General features: G+C 47.0%; 1 protein-coding gene across 1 annotated transcript in view; it reads right to left on the reverse strand.

The window, feature by feature from the left end:
• Positions 1-16,600: 16,600 nt before the first annotated feature.
• SLCO2B1 (solute carrier organic anion transporter family member 2B1) overlaps positions 16,601-19,803 on the reverse strand; it is a 59,555-nt gene continuing 56,352 nt past the window's right edge. The window contains exons 13-14 of the mRNA XM_059708434.1: positions 19,628-19,748; positions 16,601-18,106 (exon numbers count right to left, since the gene is read on the reverse strand). Coding sequence (XP_059564417.1) covers positions 17,929-18,106; positions 19,628-19,748 — 299 coding nt within the window. The 3' untranslated portion in view covers positions 16,601-17,928. The remainder of the gene's footprint in view (positions 18,107-19,627; positions 19,749-19,803) is intronic.

Genomic DNA, 19,803 nt, shown 5'->3' on the forward strand with positions numbered 1-19,803 from the left:
TACTGTTGATACTTTCAATGGAGTTTTTCATTGCAGCTATATCACTCTTCATTTCCTCTTGGGTCTTACTTAGGTTGTTGATTTTTTCATCTGTTTCTTCTAGCTTCTTCCATATGTTATCGATTTTTTCATCTGTTTCTTCTAGCTTCTTCCATATGTTATCGATTTTTTCATCTGTTTCTTCTTGCTTCTTGAAGAGGTTGTCGATTTTTTCCTCCATCCGGTTTATGCACTCTAGGATCCTTATTCTGAATTCTTTATCTGTCATGTTGCATGCCTCTGTATTACTTAGCTGCTTTTCTGGAGAGTCCTCCTTCTCTTTCCTTTGGGGGTTTCTTTGTCTACCCATGTTTGATCTCAATGACATATCTAGACGTTGAGTTGTTCAGTGGTTGCTCCCTTGGTGGCAGTGACTCCTTGGTCTGTGGTTGCTCTTCGGGCGGTTGCGGTAGCAGCTGCTCTTCAGTTGTCAGCAGCTCCTCTGGTGGGTGCTGTTCACAGCTGTGGTGGCTCTTCTGGCTGGTGGGGCGAGGTTTCACGTACAGCTGCTGTTCCTCAGCAGAGGATGTGGTGCTCAGGAGGTTGCTGTTGCTTGGATCTGCTGCGTTGATTTAAAGGCACAAAATACAACACAACAAGGCACCACGTACCAGGCACTATACACAAATATATTTACGATATTAATAACCCCAAGTAAAGGTGACCACCTGAATTAAGAGAATTAGGGGATAAGGAAGAAGGAAGAGAAAAAGATAAAAGAGAGAAAGGAAAAGAAAAGTAGGGACCAAAAAAAGGGAGTGCAAAAATGAAATTGGGAAAAAGGAAGGGGGAAAATAAAAGCGAGAAAAGAAAAGAAAAAAAAAAGAGCGAAAAGAGAGAATGAAGTGGAAGAGGGGAAGAGACTTTTTATATGAGGAGAATACTCCTATAGAACAGCCATTAATCCCAACAAATTCCAGCAACAGCTCCCTGGATATGAATACAAACTAGAAACAACCAATAATATAACGATGCAAAATAGAATGGTGAACACTAATCCCAAAATAAAATAAAGAAAAAATAAAATGGCACTTTAAAAAATGGTAAAATGGTAGCAGTAATAATACTGGTTAAAAATAAGAAGGTAGTAATTAAAAGGGTAAAATCAGGTGATGGAAAAAGAAGAAGAAAAAAAAAAAAAGAACAGAAAAAAAAAAATTGGTTTCTTAGTTAAAAAGTGAAAAAAGAAAAAAAAATTGCAGTAGTGAATGTCCTTCGTTTCTTCTATTCTTCAGTGTGGCTCGCCTTAGACCTTCCAGGTATTCAGGAGAGTGTTGAGATTCCCTGCGATATACTGTTCCTCTGTGTTGTAAACCACAGTCCTTATTTTAAAGCATGCCGCATTTATTTCCCAGACTGCCTTATTTTGTGTTTAGCAAAGAGTCAGTTTGTGGGTCAGCCTCTGGGTGGCAGTGTTCTGGGGTTGGCCTCTGAGGCTATAGGGCCTCTCTGTCGAGTGGAAGTTCACTGCCCAGAGCTGACTGCGTAGTAGTTAGTTACCGGCGCTATGTTGTTGCTGGGATTCCGTATTTTCTTCATAATTGTGTTAATACTGCTATAACCTTTAAAACTTTTACTTTATTTTTCCTTATGAATATAAAAGTTTTTAAAAATGAAGGTAAAGCCTGGCCAGTGGTTGAGTGTTGACCTAAGAACCAGGAGGTCACAGTGCAGTGGTTCTCAACCTTCCTAACGCCGTGACCCTTTAATACAGTTCCTCATGTTGTGGTGACCCCCAATTTCATTGTTACAAATTGAACATAATTAAAGCATAGTGATTAATCACAAAAACAATATGTAATTATATATGTGTTTTCCGATGGTCTTAGGCAACCCCTGTGAAAGGGTTGTTCGACCCCCAAAGGGGTTGCGACCCACAGGTTGAGAACCGCTGTCACAGTTGGTCATGGTTTGATTTCTGGTGAGGGCACATGGCCGGATTGTGGGCTAGATCCCAAATGTAGGGGATGTAGGAGGCAGTCAATCAATGATTCTCTCTCATCATTGATGTTTCTATCTCTCTCTCCCTCTCCCTTTCTCTCTGAAATCAATAAGAAATTATATTTTAAAAAATAAAAGTAAAGAAGAACATTAAGGAGCAGGAAAAAATTACTCATAATCCCATATTTCAGTAACCATTGTGCAAAGATATTGGGGTATTTACTTCTAGTCATTTTCCTGTGCTCCACACTTTTAAAAAAATATATTAGAACTATAAGTATAAGTGCTCTGTGTTTACGATTTGGGAGTCAGCATAATGTATTTATAACAACAACCCTCCCTGCCCGCCCGCCCCCCACCCCCCCGCCCCCAACACACACCTGTATTCAAATCCTGGCTCTGTCACTCACTTTGGGAAAGTTACTCCACCTGGCCATGCACGAAGCACTTTGTGAGTCCTCGATGAAGGTATGAAGGTGTAGTGGATATTTCTCACATGTTTCCTAAGACAATCTCTTGCTTTGTATTTTGAGTGAATCTCCCACTAGGTGAGTCCTTCTGGAAACTAGGACCCCATCTTCCACTTCAAAGCCAGAGGAGGCCAGATTCCCTCCCACTGTCTCCTGCCCCAGCAATTTGGCCAGCTGTACCTGGCTCGGGACTTTGATGTGACAGTTAGTGAGGCTGGGAAGAAGAGTTGTTAGAACTCATTTGTGGCTTATGTCATGTAGCCGGGCCACATCTGGGCGTGCAGTGTGGTGGTGATGGTTAAAGGCTGTACTGGGGGAGACGTTGGGACCAGCTGTTCCTATGGTATGACCCTGGCTATGAATCCAGCTGCCCACTCATTTGGTTGTCCAGCTTTCTCATCCATTCTGAGCTTCCCAGTGGAACTGCCAATTTTTTTTTTTCTGTTTTGCTTAGTCTGTGACAGTTTCTGTTGCTTGCAACCACAAAAGTTAGTTCTTAAATCTTTTCGACAGTAGAATAAATTTCAGGCACTAGCTTCAATTCCCAGCCAAAGTTTTCATGCAGATAGGTCCTGGCTGTGTTAGAAGTGTTGTGCTTAATGCTGGCCTTTTGGACAGAGAACAAGGCAACCCTAGATCTGTGTCTCACTGCTCAGTCCAGAGCCTGCTTAGAGAGAGGAGGTACTGAGAGCGGCTGAAGGGAAGATGAAGGAAGGCAGAGAGCAAGCAAGGGAGGAATGTACACATGCCCGCTTCCTGCAGGCAGCGTCTGTGTGCTCCATTTGAGTTCCTAAGGCTCTTTGGGCCTCCATCTGCTGAATCCTCTGACTTGAGTACCCAAAACCATTGCAACTCATCTTCCCTTCTCGCCCTGATGGGCTCCTGTGTTTCCCAGAAGATGGCATGACCCAAGTTAAAAACCCTGGTGTCTCCCAAGACCCTTCTGGTTGACCTAAATGTTTCTCAATCCCTGCCTTGCCTCCCCAGTACACTGTCTCCGCCTGCCACTATCTCTCATCTATCCAAATTTGCAAATGGTGACCTTGCTCGACACAGAACTTGTCTTCAGGACGCCACTAGGGTGGCAGGAGCAGGCCCCCAGAGGCCAGCTCACTTTTGACAAGCCACACTGCTTGCCTGGGATTCTCAGTGTTTAGGCAAGAGCCCATGGCAGGCCCAGTCAATAAGCAGAGCTCCAAGGACTCAGAGCAGACCTGAATCCCACCTGGAGCCAAGCTGGGACTGTCCATCTTGGCAGAGGGAAATATTTGTGTGCCCTTCTAGAATCCCCTATGGGCAGGGCCTGAGTCTGGGTTCATTTCTCTTTCCCTTACTCTGCCCCATCCCCAGTTGAAGCACAGAGCCTGGCCCGATGTCAGTGTGCAGGAAGTGTGGATTGATTAGGAACTCTGGGATCATTGCCTCAGGCCTTTCTTGGCATGCACCAGAAGTGAGACCTGGCAGGGCGGGTGTGGCTCAGTGTTTGAGTATTGACCTATGAACCAGGAGGTCATGGTTCCATTCACAGGGCACATGCCCCAGTTGCAGGCTTGCTCCCCATATATGGACACACACACACACACACACACACACACACACACACACACATATATATATATATGTATATATATATATATATATAGAGAGAGAGAGAGAGAGAGAGAGAGAGAGAGAGAGAGAGAGAGAGACAGACAGACAGACCTGGACTCAGCTACCTCTCCTGCCTCATATCCCCAATTCCTCCCGTGAGCTCTAGGCTCCCTCCACACCAACCTGTTCCCTGAATGTGTGCCAGGCTTTTGTACAGTTTGTCCACGCCTTTGGACATGCTGTTCCTTCCACCCAAAGCCCTCCCTCTACCAGGTCAGCCCAATGAACGCCCGCTAATCCATCCTTCCTTTAAGGCTCAATGAGTGCAAGTACTGTCTCCCCTGGGAAGCCTTCTGGAACTTGCCCAGGAGGCGCCCTCATTGTGCCCCTTTGGGCCCTGCCCATGCAGGCCTCTGTTATACCACTTGGCACAGAGTGTTGTGGGTATGTATTCCTCCACGAGGCAACACTTCTGAGGGAACTGGATCTGTTTCTCTCTGTACCTCCAGTGCCTAGCCAGGGCCTGGCACAAAGAGAAAACCAGGATGTTTCTTCCCTACCCACCCGCACTCCTTGGAAGCAGGAGAGGCAGCTGGAAAGCTTTCAGGGACTTGAATGCCAGGCTAAGGAGAGACTTAATCAAATTTTAATAGTTGAATGATAGTGGTGGCCGGACCCCCTCATGTGGGGGAAGAAGAGTGATTTTTTAATTTGGCTCTCTCCCACCCCAGGGATCAGGGGGTTAGTTCTCAGCAGGAAGATGGAAGAAGGGTCTCTGCCTGGGGCTCTGCTGTCCCCTCCCCTGGACACTGCTTCTGCATTCACTCCCAAGTCCTGATGTCTCTCTCACTCTTTCCAAAGGCCTGGGTTCTGGGATCCACCCCCACTACTCAAGGGCCAAGTCCAAACCTCAATCCCCTGTTATGTAAGTGAATTATCTGCTGTTCCCAACCAGCGCCAGCCAGATCTCCTCCTCCTCCTCCTCCTCCTAATTGATTTAATCTTCTCATACCAGAGAGCTGGGCGGGATTGGGGAGACAGAAGCCAACACATCAGTGACGTAGGCTCATTAATGACAGGGAATCTAGGTCATGGATTGGCTCTGATTTCCCCCTCCCAGTCATTTGGGTCTCTGAAAGGACATTTTCAGCTCCTCCTCAGTCCTCAAACCCCAGTCCTAGATGGAGAGGAAGTTGAGGGTCTCGTAAGACCTATCTATCTCTCAAAGCTCCCTAAACCCCGAGCTTTGGATAGAAATTCCCAGAATTCTGATCTGAGCACAGGGCACAGCTAAACACAACATTTTAAGGGATGAAGAGATGAACAGATGATTTCATTTTGAGGTGGGAAGAGACCTTAGAGTTGCTTTCCACACCAAACAAGTCCTCACTTGGCAACTTTTCTAGTAATGTTCAGATTCTACTTATACATGCCCAAGTCGGGAAGCTCACTCCACGAAGATAATCCTTTCCTTGTGTGATGGCCTTTCTCACAAGGGGCTGAGACATCGGCCTGTGACTTCCTCTGGGACCCACCCACCCTTGCCACTGAGGCCACAGGACGTGCCCCAGGAAAGCGAGACATGGTGATTGTGTTCCATGACTTTGCCGTTCTCTGGGCTGAACACCCTGGTCCTTTCACCAGTTTCTCACTTGTGACTTTAGAGATTACTCCCCCCTGTATTTTCTCTATGGCTAAGCCATGGATGTCATCATCCCAATGAGAAGAGCAAATACAGACTCCAGGGCAGTGTGAACAGCTCAGGTTCTTGATTTTGATATTAGACCTCCACTGAAACAGCCTGAAATTGCCTGAGAGCATTTGGGGTATTAGCACACTTTGTACTTAGCTTAAACATGGAGTCAGTCAACCCCCATAGCAATTTTTCTGACATTAGAATGAAAAGTTTCCATGAAAATGATCTTTGTGATATTAGGAATATCTCCATGTTTCTTTCCCATAATTCTTTTCATCTACCCTAAAATTTATTTTTTTCCACACAGTCATGCAATTATCCATCCATTCCTTCACCCACACAACTATCTATGTATTAATCCATCCATTCACCAACCCCAATATCTACCTACATTCCCTTCTACTCAGCTGTCCTAAATTCACTCATTCACCTGTTCATGTACCCACCTACCTACCAACCCACTTACCCACTTATCCATTTTCTATCCACCTATCCTATTATAGGTTTATCTTTCCATCTAGCCATTCACCCACCATACACCCATATACCCATTCACCAATCTATGCATCTATCTCTTCATCTACCCTCTCTCCTAGTCACCCATACATCTACATTCATCATCCATTCATCCATCCATCTAATAATTACTGAGATTCTATTACATTTCAAATCTTGAATATTCTGAATGATTCAAAACTGAATGAAATACAAGCGTGCTCCCCCCCCCTCTCTCTCTCTCTCTCTGTGTGTGTGTGTGTGTGTGTGTGTGTGTGTGTTCACTCTTTGGGGAGAGGGTGGGAGCCAATAAGGCAGATAATGCTGAGTACTGTAAAACAGAAACAAAGAAAGTGGCTTGGGATTCAGAGGAGGGAGAAATGGCATCTGGATAAGGTTATGGATGCCTTCCCACCAGGGGAGACTTTTTGGGCCTTAATGGAACAGCAGTCTTTGGACATACACAGATGCATTGGAAGTAATTCTAAGTAGAAGAAGCAGCATATCAAAGATATAGAGAGCAGAATTCAAGTATCATTCTTTTTTAAAAAAATATATTTTATTGATTTTTTACAGAGAGGAAGGGAGAGAGATAGAGAGTTAGAAACATCGATGAGAGAGAAACATCCATCAGCTGCCTCCTGCACATCTCCTACTGGGGATATGCCCGCAACCCAGGTACATGCCCTTGACCGGAATCGAACCTGGGACCTTTCAGTCCGCAGGCCGACGCTCTATCCACTGAGCCAAACCGGTTTCGGCAAGTATCATTCTTTATATCTCTGCCTAAGTGTATAGTACAGAGCAGGGCACACTATAATAACCTAATATATACTTATTGATTGATATTTCCCTTTTCTCACAGAGGCACCCTTCCCCCTGCCCAACACTTGATCTGAATAAGATTTCACTCTTTATCTTTAAGAGGGTTTTACTAGATGGCCTGCCTTGGACAAGTCATGGAACTTCTCTGGGCTTCTTTGAGTTTGTATTTCTTCTTTAAGTTTGGGGTTGTATTTCTGTCTCTATCTGGTGGTTCCCGCCCCCCCCCCCCCACACACACACACTTTAATTATTTCTACTATTCTCTCTGCCTTCTGCGGAGAGACCAGCATTTCCATATATCGTACATTTTATTATCTTTTGTCAGCACCAGTGAACTCAATCCCACCTGTCTTCAACTGCCTCAGCCCCATACCCAGGCAACAAAGTGTGTGAGTGGATAACGGGGGAAGTTCTGTGCAAGTGAAATAGGATTGAAGGTATGAAGCCATGGATTTAAACCCAGCTTGGCCATGAGCTTGCTGTAGGACCTCAGGCCAGTCTCTTTCCCTTTCTGTTTTAAAGGTTCCTCTTCTCCATAGAATTTTAGCACTGAACACAGAATTTGAAGTTGTCTAGTCCAACGTCCTCATCCTACAAATGGAAAAGCTGACTCATAGAAGCCATGTGACTTGCTCTAGATCACATCTAGATTAGTGGTAAAGCCAGAACTAAACTTAAAATTTCCTGACGTTTGGTTCAGGGTTTTCTTTACCTAACCACCTCATTTCAGACTCCATTCACAGCTCCTATTTTTCTCGGGGAAAGTTTCCTCTCCACCCCCATTCCCAAGGAAGAAATGTATGAATCCCCCAAGAGTTTCTGGCTGTGTGTTACTGATTCATGCCTGGGTTGGGGCTGGGCAGGCAGTATTTAAGAGCAAGTATTCCCAGCCTGGCAGAGTTAATTATGTTCATCAGGAAGAGAAAAGAGAACGGAACAAGGCACTCTGGTTATCCACTGGTCTTTAATCAAATTGAGAAAAGAGGAAATCCATCACCCAGAGGCTAAGGGAGTTGGAGAGCTTGGCTTCTCCCACTGGCTCCAGAGGCCTGTAATGGGTTGGGCGCTGTCCAAGGTGCCGACATCTTCGCTTGCTCTTCCAAGTTGCTGGGTGGAGCTGGGAGGAGCCCACTTCCACAGAGGGATAGCTTGTAGGAGATGCCCCACGATAGAGCAAGGGTCTGGACATATTTTCCATTTGCATCCCGAATCTTCCCTTTTCCATTCATTTGTCTCTGCTTTAGGAAAAATATCCTTTCTTATGGCCAGAGTCCTGGGCTGGGATTGTAGGAATAGAAAAAGAGGGGAGAGCCCCTAGACCCTTTGCTCTTGAGGCTACAGCCCCCAGCATGAGGGCAGGAGCCCAGTCATGGGCATTGGGGACTTCATCATTTTAAGGAGAGATGTGGCTTCTGCTTTTACAAAATCTTCAGTGCAATAACAGAGACATGAACTTGCCTTTGAGAATTTATTAATCTGGTGGAGGAACATCATTCTACCTTTAACTCTAGCTCAAGTATAATATAAGGGAGTCATGGCTCATGTCTACATGGCGCCTCCAGTCTGATGGAGAAGACATGGTCTTTTTCTAGAAAACTCTCAGGCTGGTTGAAGAAGACATGCTATTGATTTAGGGGGAAACCTCAGTTATATTCAGGGAGACAGGATGGACAGATAACTTAAAATGTGCAAAATAATTAACTAAAGAGCTCAGATCTTCACACATGTAATTGTGGTTACTGGTGCTAGATATTTAGTGTCAATCAAGGAAGTCTTCCTGGTAGAGGTGAATTTGAGTTTAAAGGACAGCAAGGGACTTGGGTCCATAGATCTTAGGCCCCCTGAGAATCATGACCATACTTTCTTATTTCCCTACATCCCCTTTGTAATATGCACAAGCCTGAGCATAGAGAAGGCCCTTGTTTAATGAACAATCACCAACAGATAGTGAATGTATCTTTTGGTGAGTTGGAGACAGGAGAGTGGGAATGGAGTAGGGAGCAGGGAGGAGGGCTGGTTGGAATGGAGAGCCTGAGGCTGGTGTGGGGGAATGGCAGTAGAGTGATAACAGGGACAGAGGGAGCTGCCCTATGTGTGTGGAGGCCACTGAAGCACAGCATTTAGAGCAACTCCCTCATATTTATGGAGTTGGTGAGAGACACTTTACTGAATCTTGGATAGTTAACACTGGAGACTATTAAATTATAAAATCATAGATTGCTCAGCTTCTAGAGCTACACAATCATGGAAAGCTAGAGAATTAAAACCATAGCGTTGCCCTAGCCAGTTTTTCTCAGTGGATAGAGTGTCAACCCACGGACTAAAGGGTCCTGGATTCCGTTCCAGTCAAGGGTACATACCTCGATTGCAGGGTCGGTCTCCAGCCCTGGGCAGGGCGGGAATGGGAGGCAAACAATCGCTGTCTCTCTCTCACATTGATGTTTCTCTCTGTCTTTCCCCCTCCCTTCCACTCTCTCTAAAAATCAATGGAAAAATATCCTTGGATGAGGATTAACAAAAATATAAATAGATAACCATAGCATCTTAACAGGGCAGAACCACAGTGTGTTGAAATTATAGAACTGTAGTCTCTTAGAGCCAAAGAGCTAAAAATTCACATTAGAGAATCTAAAATTCAAGCTATCTCAGTGTCAAAGGGGAAAAGAAACACTATTTTATGGGCTCCCTCTAGTTTTATCTGTGATGGTGCTAGGAGTATTCTAGTACATTATCCCATCCAATTCCTTTCACAAGTTTTAAGCCGTTCTGTCCCATCTCTACGCAATGCAGTACTTCTGACAAAGGTCTATCAAACACAGGCTTCCGTAAGTTTCTCTACAGGGGAGTCCTTGCCTCTGTGCATACCTCTATCCCCTGCGGACTAGCAGCTGGAAAGTTCTAACTTATATAAACTATACTCTGTCTCCTTGTGGTGTCCCCACACTAGTCCAGTTCATGCCCGTAGAGCTACCTGGAGTAAGTCTGATCTCCATTCACACGACAGCCTTTCAGACAGGTAGAAGTCCTGCTTTCTTCTCTCAGATAAGCTGGTTGTTCTCATGTAGCTAGACATGGGGCAGCAAATCAAAGAATATTTGATCTGGAAAGGCCCTTACTGTCATGTTGTCCAGAGACTTCCATTTATTGCCAGGCAATACAGCATTATGGTCAGAAAGCCTGGACTGTAGAGAGAGAGAAGCCTGAATTCAGAATCCAGAGATACAGCACTAACTTGCTATGGAACCACTGGCAAATTCCCTAATGTCTCTGGGCCTTACTCTCCTTATCCATAAAACAAAGAGAATAATAATATTGACATAGCAGAGTTGATGTGAGGATTGAATGGGATAAAGCAAGGGAAGCTCTTAGGAGAGTGCTTGGCACACAGTAAGCAGTCAGTAAATATTAGCTATGATTATTAGAGGCCCAGAGGGGCAGGGACTTGCTTAAGATCACAGAGTAACTCAAAGGCAGAGCTGGAGTCAGACCAAGGACTCCTGCCTCCCAGCCCAGGGCCCTTTCCTATTCCACATTTCCACTCTGCCTTCCTCGGGAAAAGGAAATGACCCCAAAGGGAATCAGTTGGAATGCAAGTAAGAGAAAACCTGGTTTAGAATGGCTTGAACCTTTTATTTCTTTTTTTAAAAATATATTTTTAAAATATATTTTTAAAAATATATTTTATTGATTTCTTACAGAGAGGAAGGGAGAGGGACAGAGAGTCAGAAACATCGATGAGAGAGAAACATCGATCAGCTGCTTCCTGCACACTCCCCACTGGGTATATGCCCGCAACCAAGGCACATGCCCTTGACCGGAATCGAACCCGGGACCCTCGAGTCCGCAGGCCGACGCTCTATCCATTGAGCCAAACCGGTTAGGGCACCTTTTATTTCTTTAACAAGGAGGCCAGAGGAAGGTGGATCCAGGGTTGGTCTGGTGATTCATCATGTTTCTGATGACCCAGACTTTTCCCATTCTAAGTAGAGGGAGACTCTACTCGTGATCACAAAGTGGCTGATGTGACGCTGAGCACCGTGCCCTCCCAAGCAAGAAGAAAGGGCCTGGGAGCAAAAAGGGCTTCCTCCTCTCATGCCTCTCTTTAACCAGGAAGGGAGCTTTCCAAGTGGACCATCTCCTTATATGCCATTGACCAAAATGAGGTCACACATCCACTCTTAGACCACTTACTGGCAAAGGGAACGGTGTTTCCATGAATCGCTTGGATCATCCCTGTTCCTGGGCATCTTGCTCCTGAAATAAGGACGAGGGGATTGGCTGTGGGAAGGTAACCAATAGTGCCTGCCATCCTCACACTCTGTCTTCTCTCTAGATTGGCCTCATCTCCTTTCCAGCCTCTGCCAGGGAGCCTTCCCTAGTTACACTCCTTTGACCAGCACACCCTCTTCTACCATGTAATCAAACATTACCCAGTTCAGTTCACCATCTACTTTGACAAGGTCTCTCATCTTTTCTTTTCTTTTTTTTTTTTTTAAATATATTTTATTGATTTTTTACAGAGAGGAAGGGAGAGAGATAGAGAGTTAGAAACATCGATGAGAGAGAAACATCGATCAGCTGCCTCCTGCACATCTCCCATTGGAGATATGCCCACAACCCAGGTACATGCCCTTGACCGGAATCGAACCTGGGACCTTTCAGTCCGCAGGCCGACGCTCTATCCACTGAGCCAAACCGGTTTCGGCGGTCTCTCATCTTTTCATGTCCAAATCTTGTCTTCTCAACCTGTCAGCTTTGGGAGGCTAATAGCAGCTACTAATGAATAAGTACCTATTGTGTGCCAGGCACTGTTCTAGGCACTTGTGAGCCAGCTCCCAAATGACTCCCAACGATCCACACCCCCTGGTATTCCTACCCTTTTGTATTCCCCTCCCACATTTTACCAAGTTAATCTGTGTGACCAATAGAATATGGCAAAAGTGATGATACGTCACTTCTAAGATTAGTTGTAAAAGATGAGTGGCTTCCATCTGGGTAGCACATTCTCTTTCTTGGATCATTCATTCTAGGAGAAGTTAACCACCATGTCGTGAGCAGCCTTGTGGAGAGGCTTGTGTGGAAAGAAACTGAAACCTTTGACCATGGTTACAGAATAAGCCTGGAAAAGGATCCTCCTGCCCCAATTGAGCCTTCTGATGACTGCAGCCCTGGCTGACATTCAATTGCAACGTCATGAGAGATCCTGAGCCAGAATCTCCTAATTTATCCTCTTCTGGGTTCTTTATCCTCAGAAACTGGGTGAGATAATAGAAATTTGTTGTTGTTTTAAAAAATATATTTTTTTATTGATTTCAGAGAGGGAGAGATAGAAACATCAAAGATGAGAGAGAATCATTGATCAGCTGCCTCCTGCACGCCCCTCCCCTTCTTCCCACTGGGGACCCAGCCCACAAGCGGGCATGTGCCCTGACTGGGAATCAAACTTCGACCTCCTGGTTTATGGGTCGATGTTCAACCACTGAGCCACACCAGCTGGGAAAAACTTGTTTTAAGATGCTAAGTTTTGGGGTAATTTGTTACTCAGCAATGGTTAACTACTTACTGTAGTGCTACATTATCACATTAAATCCTCAGAACAAACGTGAAAGGTGGAATTTTTCTCCCACTTTTCAGATGAGAAGACCAAAGCTGAGATGAGTGTAGTGACTTCCCACACCTGGGAAGTGGCTGAGCTGGGATTTTCCCATGTCTATTGGGTTCCAGATCACAGGGAACCTGGTTCTGTTCTCTCAGCTGGAATGTCTCCAGCTCCAGGGTGAAGTTTGACGAACCGAGGACAGGAGGACGTGGTCTCTTTGTCTGCAGTGTTTCGCTCCCTCTTTTCATTTCAATCACGTTAGTTTGCAGCTATGGCATCTTTTGTGTGTATGTGAGTCAGTGACAAGTAGGTTTATTCGAAAAAACATCAGAGTTTTAAGAGGGTGTTACTTGGGCTCCTGAGTGACCTTGGATGAGTTCTTACACTCTTGTAGGCCTCAGTTCCTTTATCTCCCGTATGGAGATAATAACCCTGTTCCACATTCCTCACCAGGGAACCATGAGCACCCAGCACACAGGGACTTTGTAAAATGTCAAGTATTGTGATCCCAGAAAGGTTTGCCTTGAGTAAGGAGCACCCTCACCCAGGGCACTCACAGTCCGCATGGAGGTAGCCCCGCACAATCTGCAACAGTGGCCAGTGCCCTCCCCTCTCCCACCTGAGTCTAGGTTCAGGAGACAGAGCATACTGAGAGAAACTGAGAGCCCCAACCCACTCCTTCAACCTCCTCCCTCACTATCACCTCCCTCTTAAGCAACATTGCAGCCACTGAAGTAGTGGAAATTTCCCAAGCCTGACAGGAGCCTTTCTGTATGCTGAGCCTCTATCTGTACAGTTTCTTCTCTTTGGACACCATTCCCAACTTCTCCACCTGGTGCGTCACTACTCATCTTTCATGACTCAGATGTCCCCACTTTCAGGATACCTCTTGACCTGGTTCAAAGCCTACTTCTCCTCTGCATTCGTGCACCAGACTCCTGCCTGAGCACTTGGACTCCAGCTTCTCTTTTCTACCCAAAGCCCCCCGTGGCACAGCCGGCGGTCTTTCTAAAACACGCATCTTGTCACGTCACTCCCTGCTTAAAATAACCGCCCAACGGAATAATCCATCAATCAATGTTTCAAGAGCTCCTCCTTGATCTCAGGAAAACATCCAAAGCCTCCAGCTGGAACTCAAGGCTTGCTCCCCGCTGGTGTCTCCAGCCTCAGCTCTCCTCTCTCCTGGTCGCCCTGTACAGGTGGTACATCCTAGCCACACTGATCTTGTTTCATAACTCAGACACACCTCGCTCTCTCGTGCCTTCCGATCTGCTGGTCCCATTGTTTTCCATGCCCATTCCCATCTTAGCCACCTAGTCACTTCCTGCCTAACGTTGAAGGCCAGCTCTGCTTTAACCTCTCCTAGGAAGCCTGCGTTGGTGGTCTCAGGAAGAGTCCATGGCTTCTTCCCTCTCCTATATGACTTCTCAAGCTTTTGTTACTGTTTGTCAGCTTGCCTGCTTACACTGGAAGTTTCCTGTATCTGACACATGGTTGTGTTCCCAGCAGGGACAGTACGGGTACTTGGAGCAGCCATGTAAGATTTGTTGGTTGATTGATTGAATGAATGAATGAATGAATGAATGAAGAATGGATCCATCCTTGAACCCTCACTTCTTGGCCAGCCTCAGAACTGTTATTTTCCAGGGCAAGCCCATTTTATAGCAAAAGAGGAAGCAGAAAGGACTGCTCTGGAATGGAGAAAGCAAATCAATAAAAATGTAAATCTGGTTGAGAAAAGCTGTCCCAGGTTGGCTGTGGGGAGAGATAAGACTGGGATGGTGAGCCCTGGTTGACAGTAAAAGAAATTAGGGAACAAGCAGAGCTGCAGCCAGGCCAGGGCAAAGGGAGCGTCTCCCTTCAGTGGTACCTCCTCCCTCTGTCTTTGCCACTTTCCCTGCCCCCATGCTCTCTGCACTCCATCAATTCTCTCAGGGATCCTGGATGGAGAAGGAAACTTAGACATGTTGATCAGCAAATGCACTCATTATTTAGTCTTCACAACTTTTGGGAAACAGGAGATAGGAATGCTCAACCTCACTTTCCAGGTGAAGAAATGGAGGTGTAGAGAAGTTAAATCACTTGTTCAGGGTCACACCATGAATAAGTGGCAGAGTCAAGATTTGAGTTTAAATCTGAATCTAAAATGCTATTCTTTTCCCTCCATGGCACTGAGGTATTGATCCAGGCTTCAAAGGGTCCCCAGCCTCTGAAATCAGATGCACAATTGTGTTTATGTGCATTTTTTTATGGAGAGTTTATATCTTGTATCGTCCAAGGTGATTGTCACTCATTCCCTTGCCTTTACCATGTTCCCTCCCTGGAGGAGGCCTTTGAGCTGAGTATAGAGGAATGGGATACAGTAGAGTGGGATGCAGAAGGCCAGCGGGGTAGAGAAGAACACATGTAGGGGAGATTCGGAAGAAGGAATTCAATAGGTCTAAAGAATGCTGGGGGTGCTGGGGGTTCTTGCTCCTCATTTATTTGTGCTCCAATCATGGCTCCTGGCTCCCAACTTCCAAGGAGCATCTGACCGCCCTGCAACTTCCCAGCATGGGTCCACAGGCCAGAGGAACTCCAGGCCAGGCCTCAGGTTATCCGCTCTGCTTCAGTCCTGTCCTCTGTTGGACTTTATCACCTGTAGAATCTTGCAAGATTTCACACCTTCTCCTGAGCACACAGGCCAATTGCTGGTGGTTCCTCATGGACCAGTGGCTAGTAATAGGGAAGAGGGCTGCACCCTGGGTCCCTCCATCTCTGGGAACCCCTTCAGCCCTTACCTGCTCCACTCCTGGTTCTCAGACCACGTCTCTCTTGCGATGACTCCTGAAGTCTCCTGGCCCTGACCAGCCTGAGAGGTTTTAAACACAAGGACCTCTTCTTCTTCAAATCTCTGCTGAATGTAGATTCGGCATCAAGACCCAGCTTGATGGGGCCTCTGCATGTGTTCACATTGTCATGTTCTTGGGAAATTTGCAAAGGTAAGATACTTTAACCACAATCGGTTAAGATTGCCAAGTCTTTTCACGCCAACTGCCCTTGTGTTCCAACTTCCCTTCATATGAGGTGGTTGGAGAGGCCATGGGCATTTCTGGGTCTGGCTAAGGGGGAGTTGAGTTGGGGATCAATTTAATTTGGGTCCATTGAGATATATTTGTGTGGTTCTCAGTCATCGCTGCATTCAGGTGAATCATTGCCAGCCACCGCTCTGTACAGAATGGCTTCTAGGAATCTTCCTACACACTGTCCAACTCAGAGTTGTGACATCAATATGTCATATCCAGAGGGCATCTCATGACATGAATGCATTCCATGCCGCCTGGCCCTGGAAGCATGTGGACAATGGAGGAGAAACAGGTTGGAAATGTACAGAAACAGAAGCTAATCTGTGGGAAACCCTTCCACTTGTCAGGTGGGGGTAGGGGGAATGTATTTTAGAGGTGTGCACGGCAGTTAGTAAAAAATACTGTGCTGTTTTTCTGAATTGTGTGACATAGTTGTTTTGACTTCTTTTCTAAGTAAATACTCATTTTCTTACCTCATTTTTGTGTTCTTTTTTTAGAGGGCTCCCCAAATTGTATAAGCTTCAGTTCCCACAAAGTCTGGATCTAACCCCACTGCCACCATTTATTTTCTGGGTGATCTTGGGCAAGTTACGTAACCTTTCTGAACCATTTCCTCTTGGGTAAACATAAATGATGATTTGGACAGGTGAGGACTCCGAAAGCCTGACGCCCTCATTCCATTTCTGAAACCATTACTAAAGGAAGTAACCCAGCCGGATGAAAATTAGACGAGAATATACAGAGAGGGGAAGATGTAATACACAAGAAATAATGGTGAGCAGTGAATCCAGTCAAACTTAAATCTAAGTAATTAGAAAACGCAGTTGTTGCAAATTCTAACGCAGTTTGTAAGAAAGGATTTTTGTAATAAGAGACAGTATGCAAAAAAAAAATTTAATAACAAGCTGCATCTATAATTCCAGATTATTTCTGCAAAACCTGGGAAATGGGGGAAGGAGAAGGAATATAAACACATGAACAGCCTCTTCCTGTTGGGAACTTTGAAATTCCTGACACCGATAAACACAGGCTCAGATATTTGTTAAACACTTAAAGGTATCAACAAATAGTAGGATAAAATGGGAATCAGAACTTCTGTACTTCCCTCTTCTTTCACACGAGATAGCCTCAAAGCCTGATGCTGGGAGCTGCTCAGAGGGCCACAGCCAGGTGTCCCCTGTCCTTTCAGCTCTCCCCGGCCCCGCCCCACATGGCTGGATACAGCGTGTGGGAAGCTGCTGCTGATGGCTCCCTGTCGCCTGCCTCTGGAGCAGCAGGTCCCAGCCAGGTCAGATAGGTGAGGGCAACAGAACGGGCTGGGAGCAGATCAGGAAACTCTCCTTCCAGGGAGATAAGCAGGCCTGGCCATAGCATCAGTCAAGGCCTGACGTACACAGGCCCAGTTTGTGTAGACCCGAGCATTCCACAGACCGACTCGTTACACAGAGCTGGGCATTACTGCTCCCAGCATTACATTACTCATTACACAGAGCTGAACATTACTGCTCCCAGGCATTACAGGCCTGGGCAGTACAAAGAGCAGGTCCTTATACCAACCCCGCATCACAGAGAACCAGTTTACCCCCCAAACTTAGGTGTCATAGAAACGGACATTATCTACAGAGCCCCAGGTGACACAGATTCAAGCGCCTAGGAGGAAATGGTGAAATTAGGATTCTAGTTACAAAAGCCACAGTGACTGGTGGGGACCCTGGTCAAGTGTGTAAAATCTTGGCAATGCATAGGGTACCAGTGAGTGTGTGGTGGGTGTGTTTGGTCTTTGAAGTTGGAAAACACCCAAGTGAGGGGCCCAGGTCTCCCTCTCCACTGGAGCCCCTCACCCAGACCATGGCTCCCTGAGGGCAAGGTCTGAGACTTCCTGAGTCCAGAGAGTGAGCCTCCCCAAGGAGTTCAGAACCCTTAGGGCCCTGACTCAAGATTTCCTAAAGGCCCTGCCCAGTCTGGACGCTCACCTCCTGCCCCAGTGGATCTCTCCTCAGAGCTCAGGGCTCTGCCTCCAGGGGGCACCAAATGGACACTTCTTGACAGAGGCGATCCTGGCCCCACCCCAGGCCGAGGAGGAGGCCTGAGTCCATCCTGACAGCACAGATGGCCACAGGGCTCCTGGCAACCAATCTCAGGCCAAGAGCCTGGAGGAGGCCCTTGCCGTGGCTGCCACTCTTGGCCAGGGGAGGGCCCTGGGACAGCTCACACTCTGGATTCTTCAGGCTTCTTCTCTGGTCCTGACATTAACGGCTGCTGCTGTAGGCCAGGGCGTGTCACCACCTTGGTCCCCTCCTCTTTGCCCTGCTGCCTTAGGATAGCCATGATCAAGGCGAAGCAGGCCAGGGAGCCCGTCTTGAAGAAGAACTGGAGGCCAATGAACCTGGGGAAGAGCAAGAGACCCGTGGACTCAGGACCTCCCCGTCCAGGGCTTCGGTGTCCTTGGGCTGGGCGCAGAATGGGGTCAGCAATCACCACCCATTGTGCAGCTGGAGACATTGAGGCCCTGGGGGGAGGAGAGGCCTCCAGCCCCAGTGGACTCGGTGTCACCATAGCCTGGGAGAGGGGGATACACTGCAGAATGAGCCCTGGGCGGGGAGCAGAAGCCTAGGCACCCTCCCTGCCCTGTCCCTGGCTGCCTCGTGGCCTTGGCCAGTGCGCCTCTGCCTGGGTCTAAGGGCTCAGAGGCCCTGCCTGACAATTGCAACTCTGGATTTCCCCCCAACCCCTGCCGCCCCACCAAAAGAAAAAGAGGGTTCCTTCTCCCCCGTTCGTCTAACTGGGCGATTTCCAACTGGCGTGCTACAAGGATTTTTAAAACATGCAATACCTGACTATTTAGTCAGGTGCACTGACTTCTTTCCCTTAGATTGTCAAATGAAAAAATGACAACAGCCAACACAATAATGACTGTCTGGTGTTAATGAATCCAAATTATACCTTTAAAAAAATATCAGATCATCAAAAATATATTTTAGTAATTAGTCAATGTGTGCCATGAGACGAAAAAGGCTGAAAATCCCTGGTTGAACTCACCAAGTCTCTCATTTGACTTTTTTTAAAAAAATATATTTTATTGATTTTCTACAGAGAGGAAGGGAAAGGGATAGAGAGCTAGAAACATCGATGAGAGAGAAACATTGATCAGCTGCCTCCTGCACACCTCCCACTGGGGATGTGCCCGCAACCAAGGTACCTGCCCTTGACCTAAATTGAACCTGGGACCCTTCAGTCCACAGGCCGACGCTCTATCCACTGAGCCAAACCGGTTAGGGCTCTCATTTGACTTTTTCTCCCCTAGGAAGTCCCTGCACAGTCCCAGCCCACAGGAACCATGCCCTCCTCAGAGCTGGAAGTGACCAGCTCCATGCTCCCAACGCTGCTAGCTAGTCCCCTCCTCCTCCTTCCATCTCCCAACACATCTCAGGGCCAGCAGCCTCTCTGCCTCAGGTTCCTCTGGGCTTCCCCTTGTACAGGTAGGAAGATTGAGCCCCCCAAAAGGCAGGTCTCACAATAAGGAAGAAAGAGCTGGGCCCAGATTGCGGGCCTCCAGTGTTATATGAGAAGGCCTTCTTCCTACCCCATCCCAATTTCCTGTCTCTCTCACAACTGGGCTGTTCCCTGGTTCACACTCAGCCATGATGATGCATGTTCTTGCACGGACTGCCATCAGATGGCTTGGTTCAAGGCCCAGCTTCGCCATTTATCAGCTGTGTCTTTGGGCCACTTTAACACTCACTTTTCCATACAGGGGGAGACAGTATCTAGATCACAGGACTGGATAGAGCAACTGTCACCAGCAGAGCTTCTCCTCCCTGCTGGTGTCCTGCCTGGCACCCCACCCCCTCCAGTACTTTCAGCACCCTTCCCACAATCCCCTGGCAGCCCCCACCCCAGGTCTCACCGAGTTCGGAGCAGGTCATGGTCATAGTAGCGGCAGACGGCCCGACGCCCACAGCTCCAGTCCCAGTGCACACAGGTGGTGTCGATGGCACTGCCGTGGATCACAGGACTGGGCATCCAGGCTGCAGGAGGAGGAGCTCAGGGAACAACGGATCTGGCATTCCTGTACGCCCCCCC

The sequence above is a fragment of the Myotis daubentonii genome, chromosome 9, assembly GCF_963259705.1.
Source record: "Myotis daubentonii chromosome 9, mMyoDau2.1, whole genome shotgun sequence".
NCBI classification, from domain to species: domain Eukaryota; kingdom Metazoa; phylum Chordata; class Mammalia; order Chiroptera; family Vespertilionidae; genus Myotis; species Myotis daubentonii.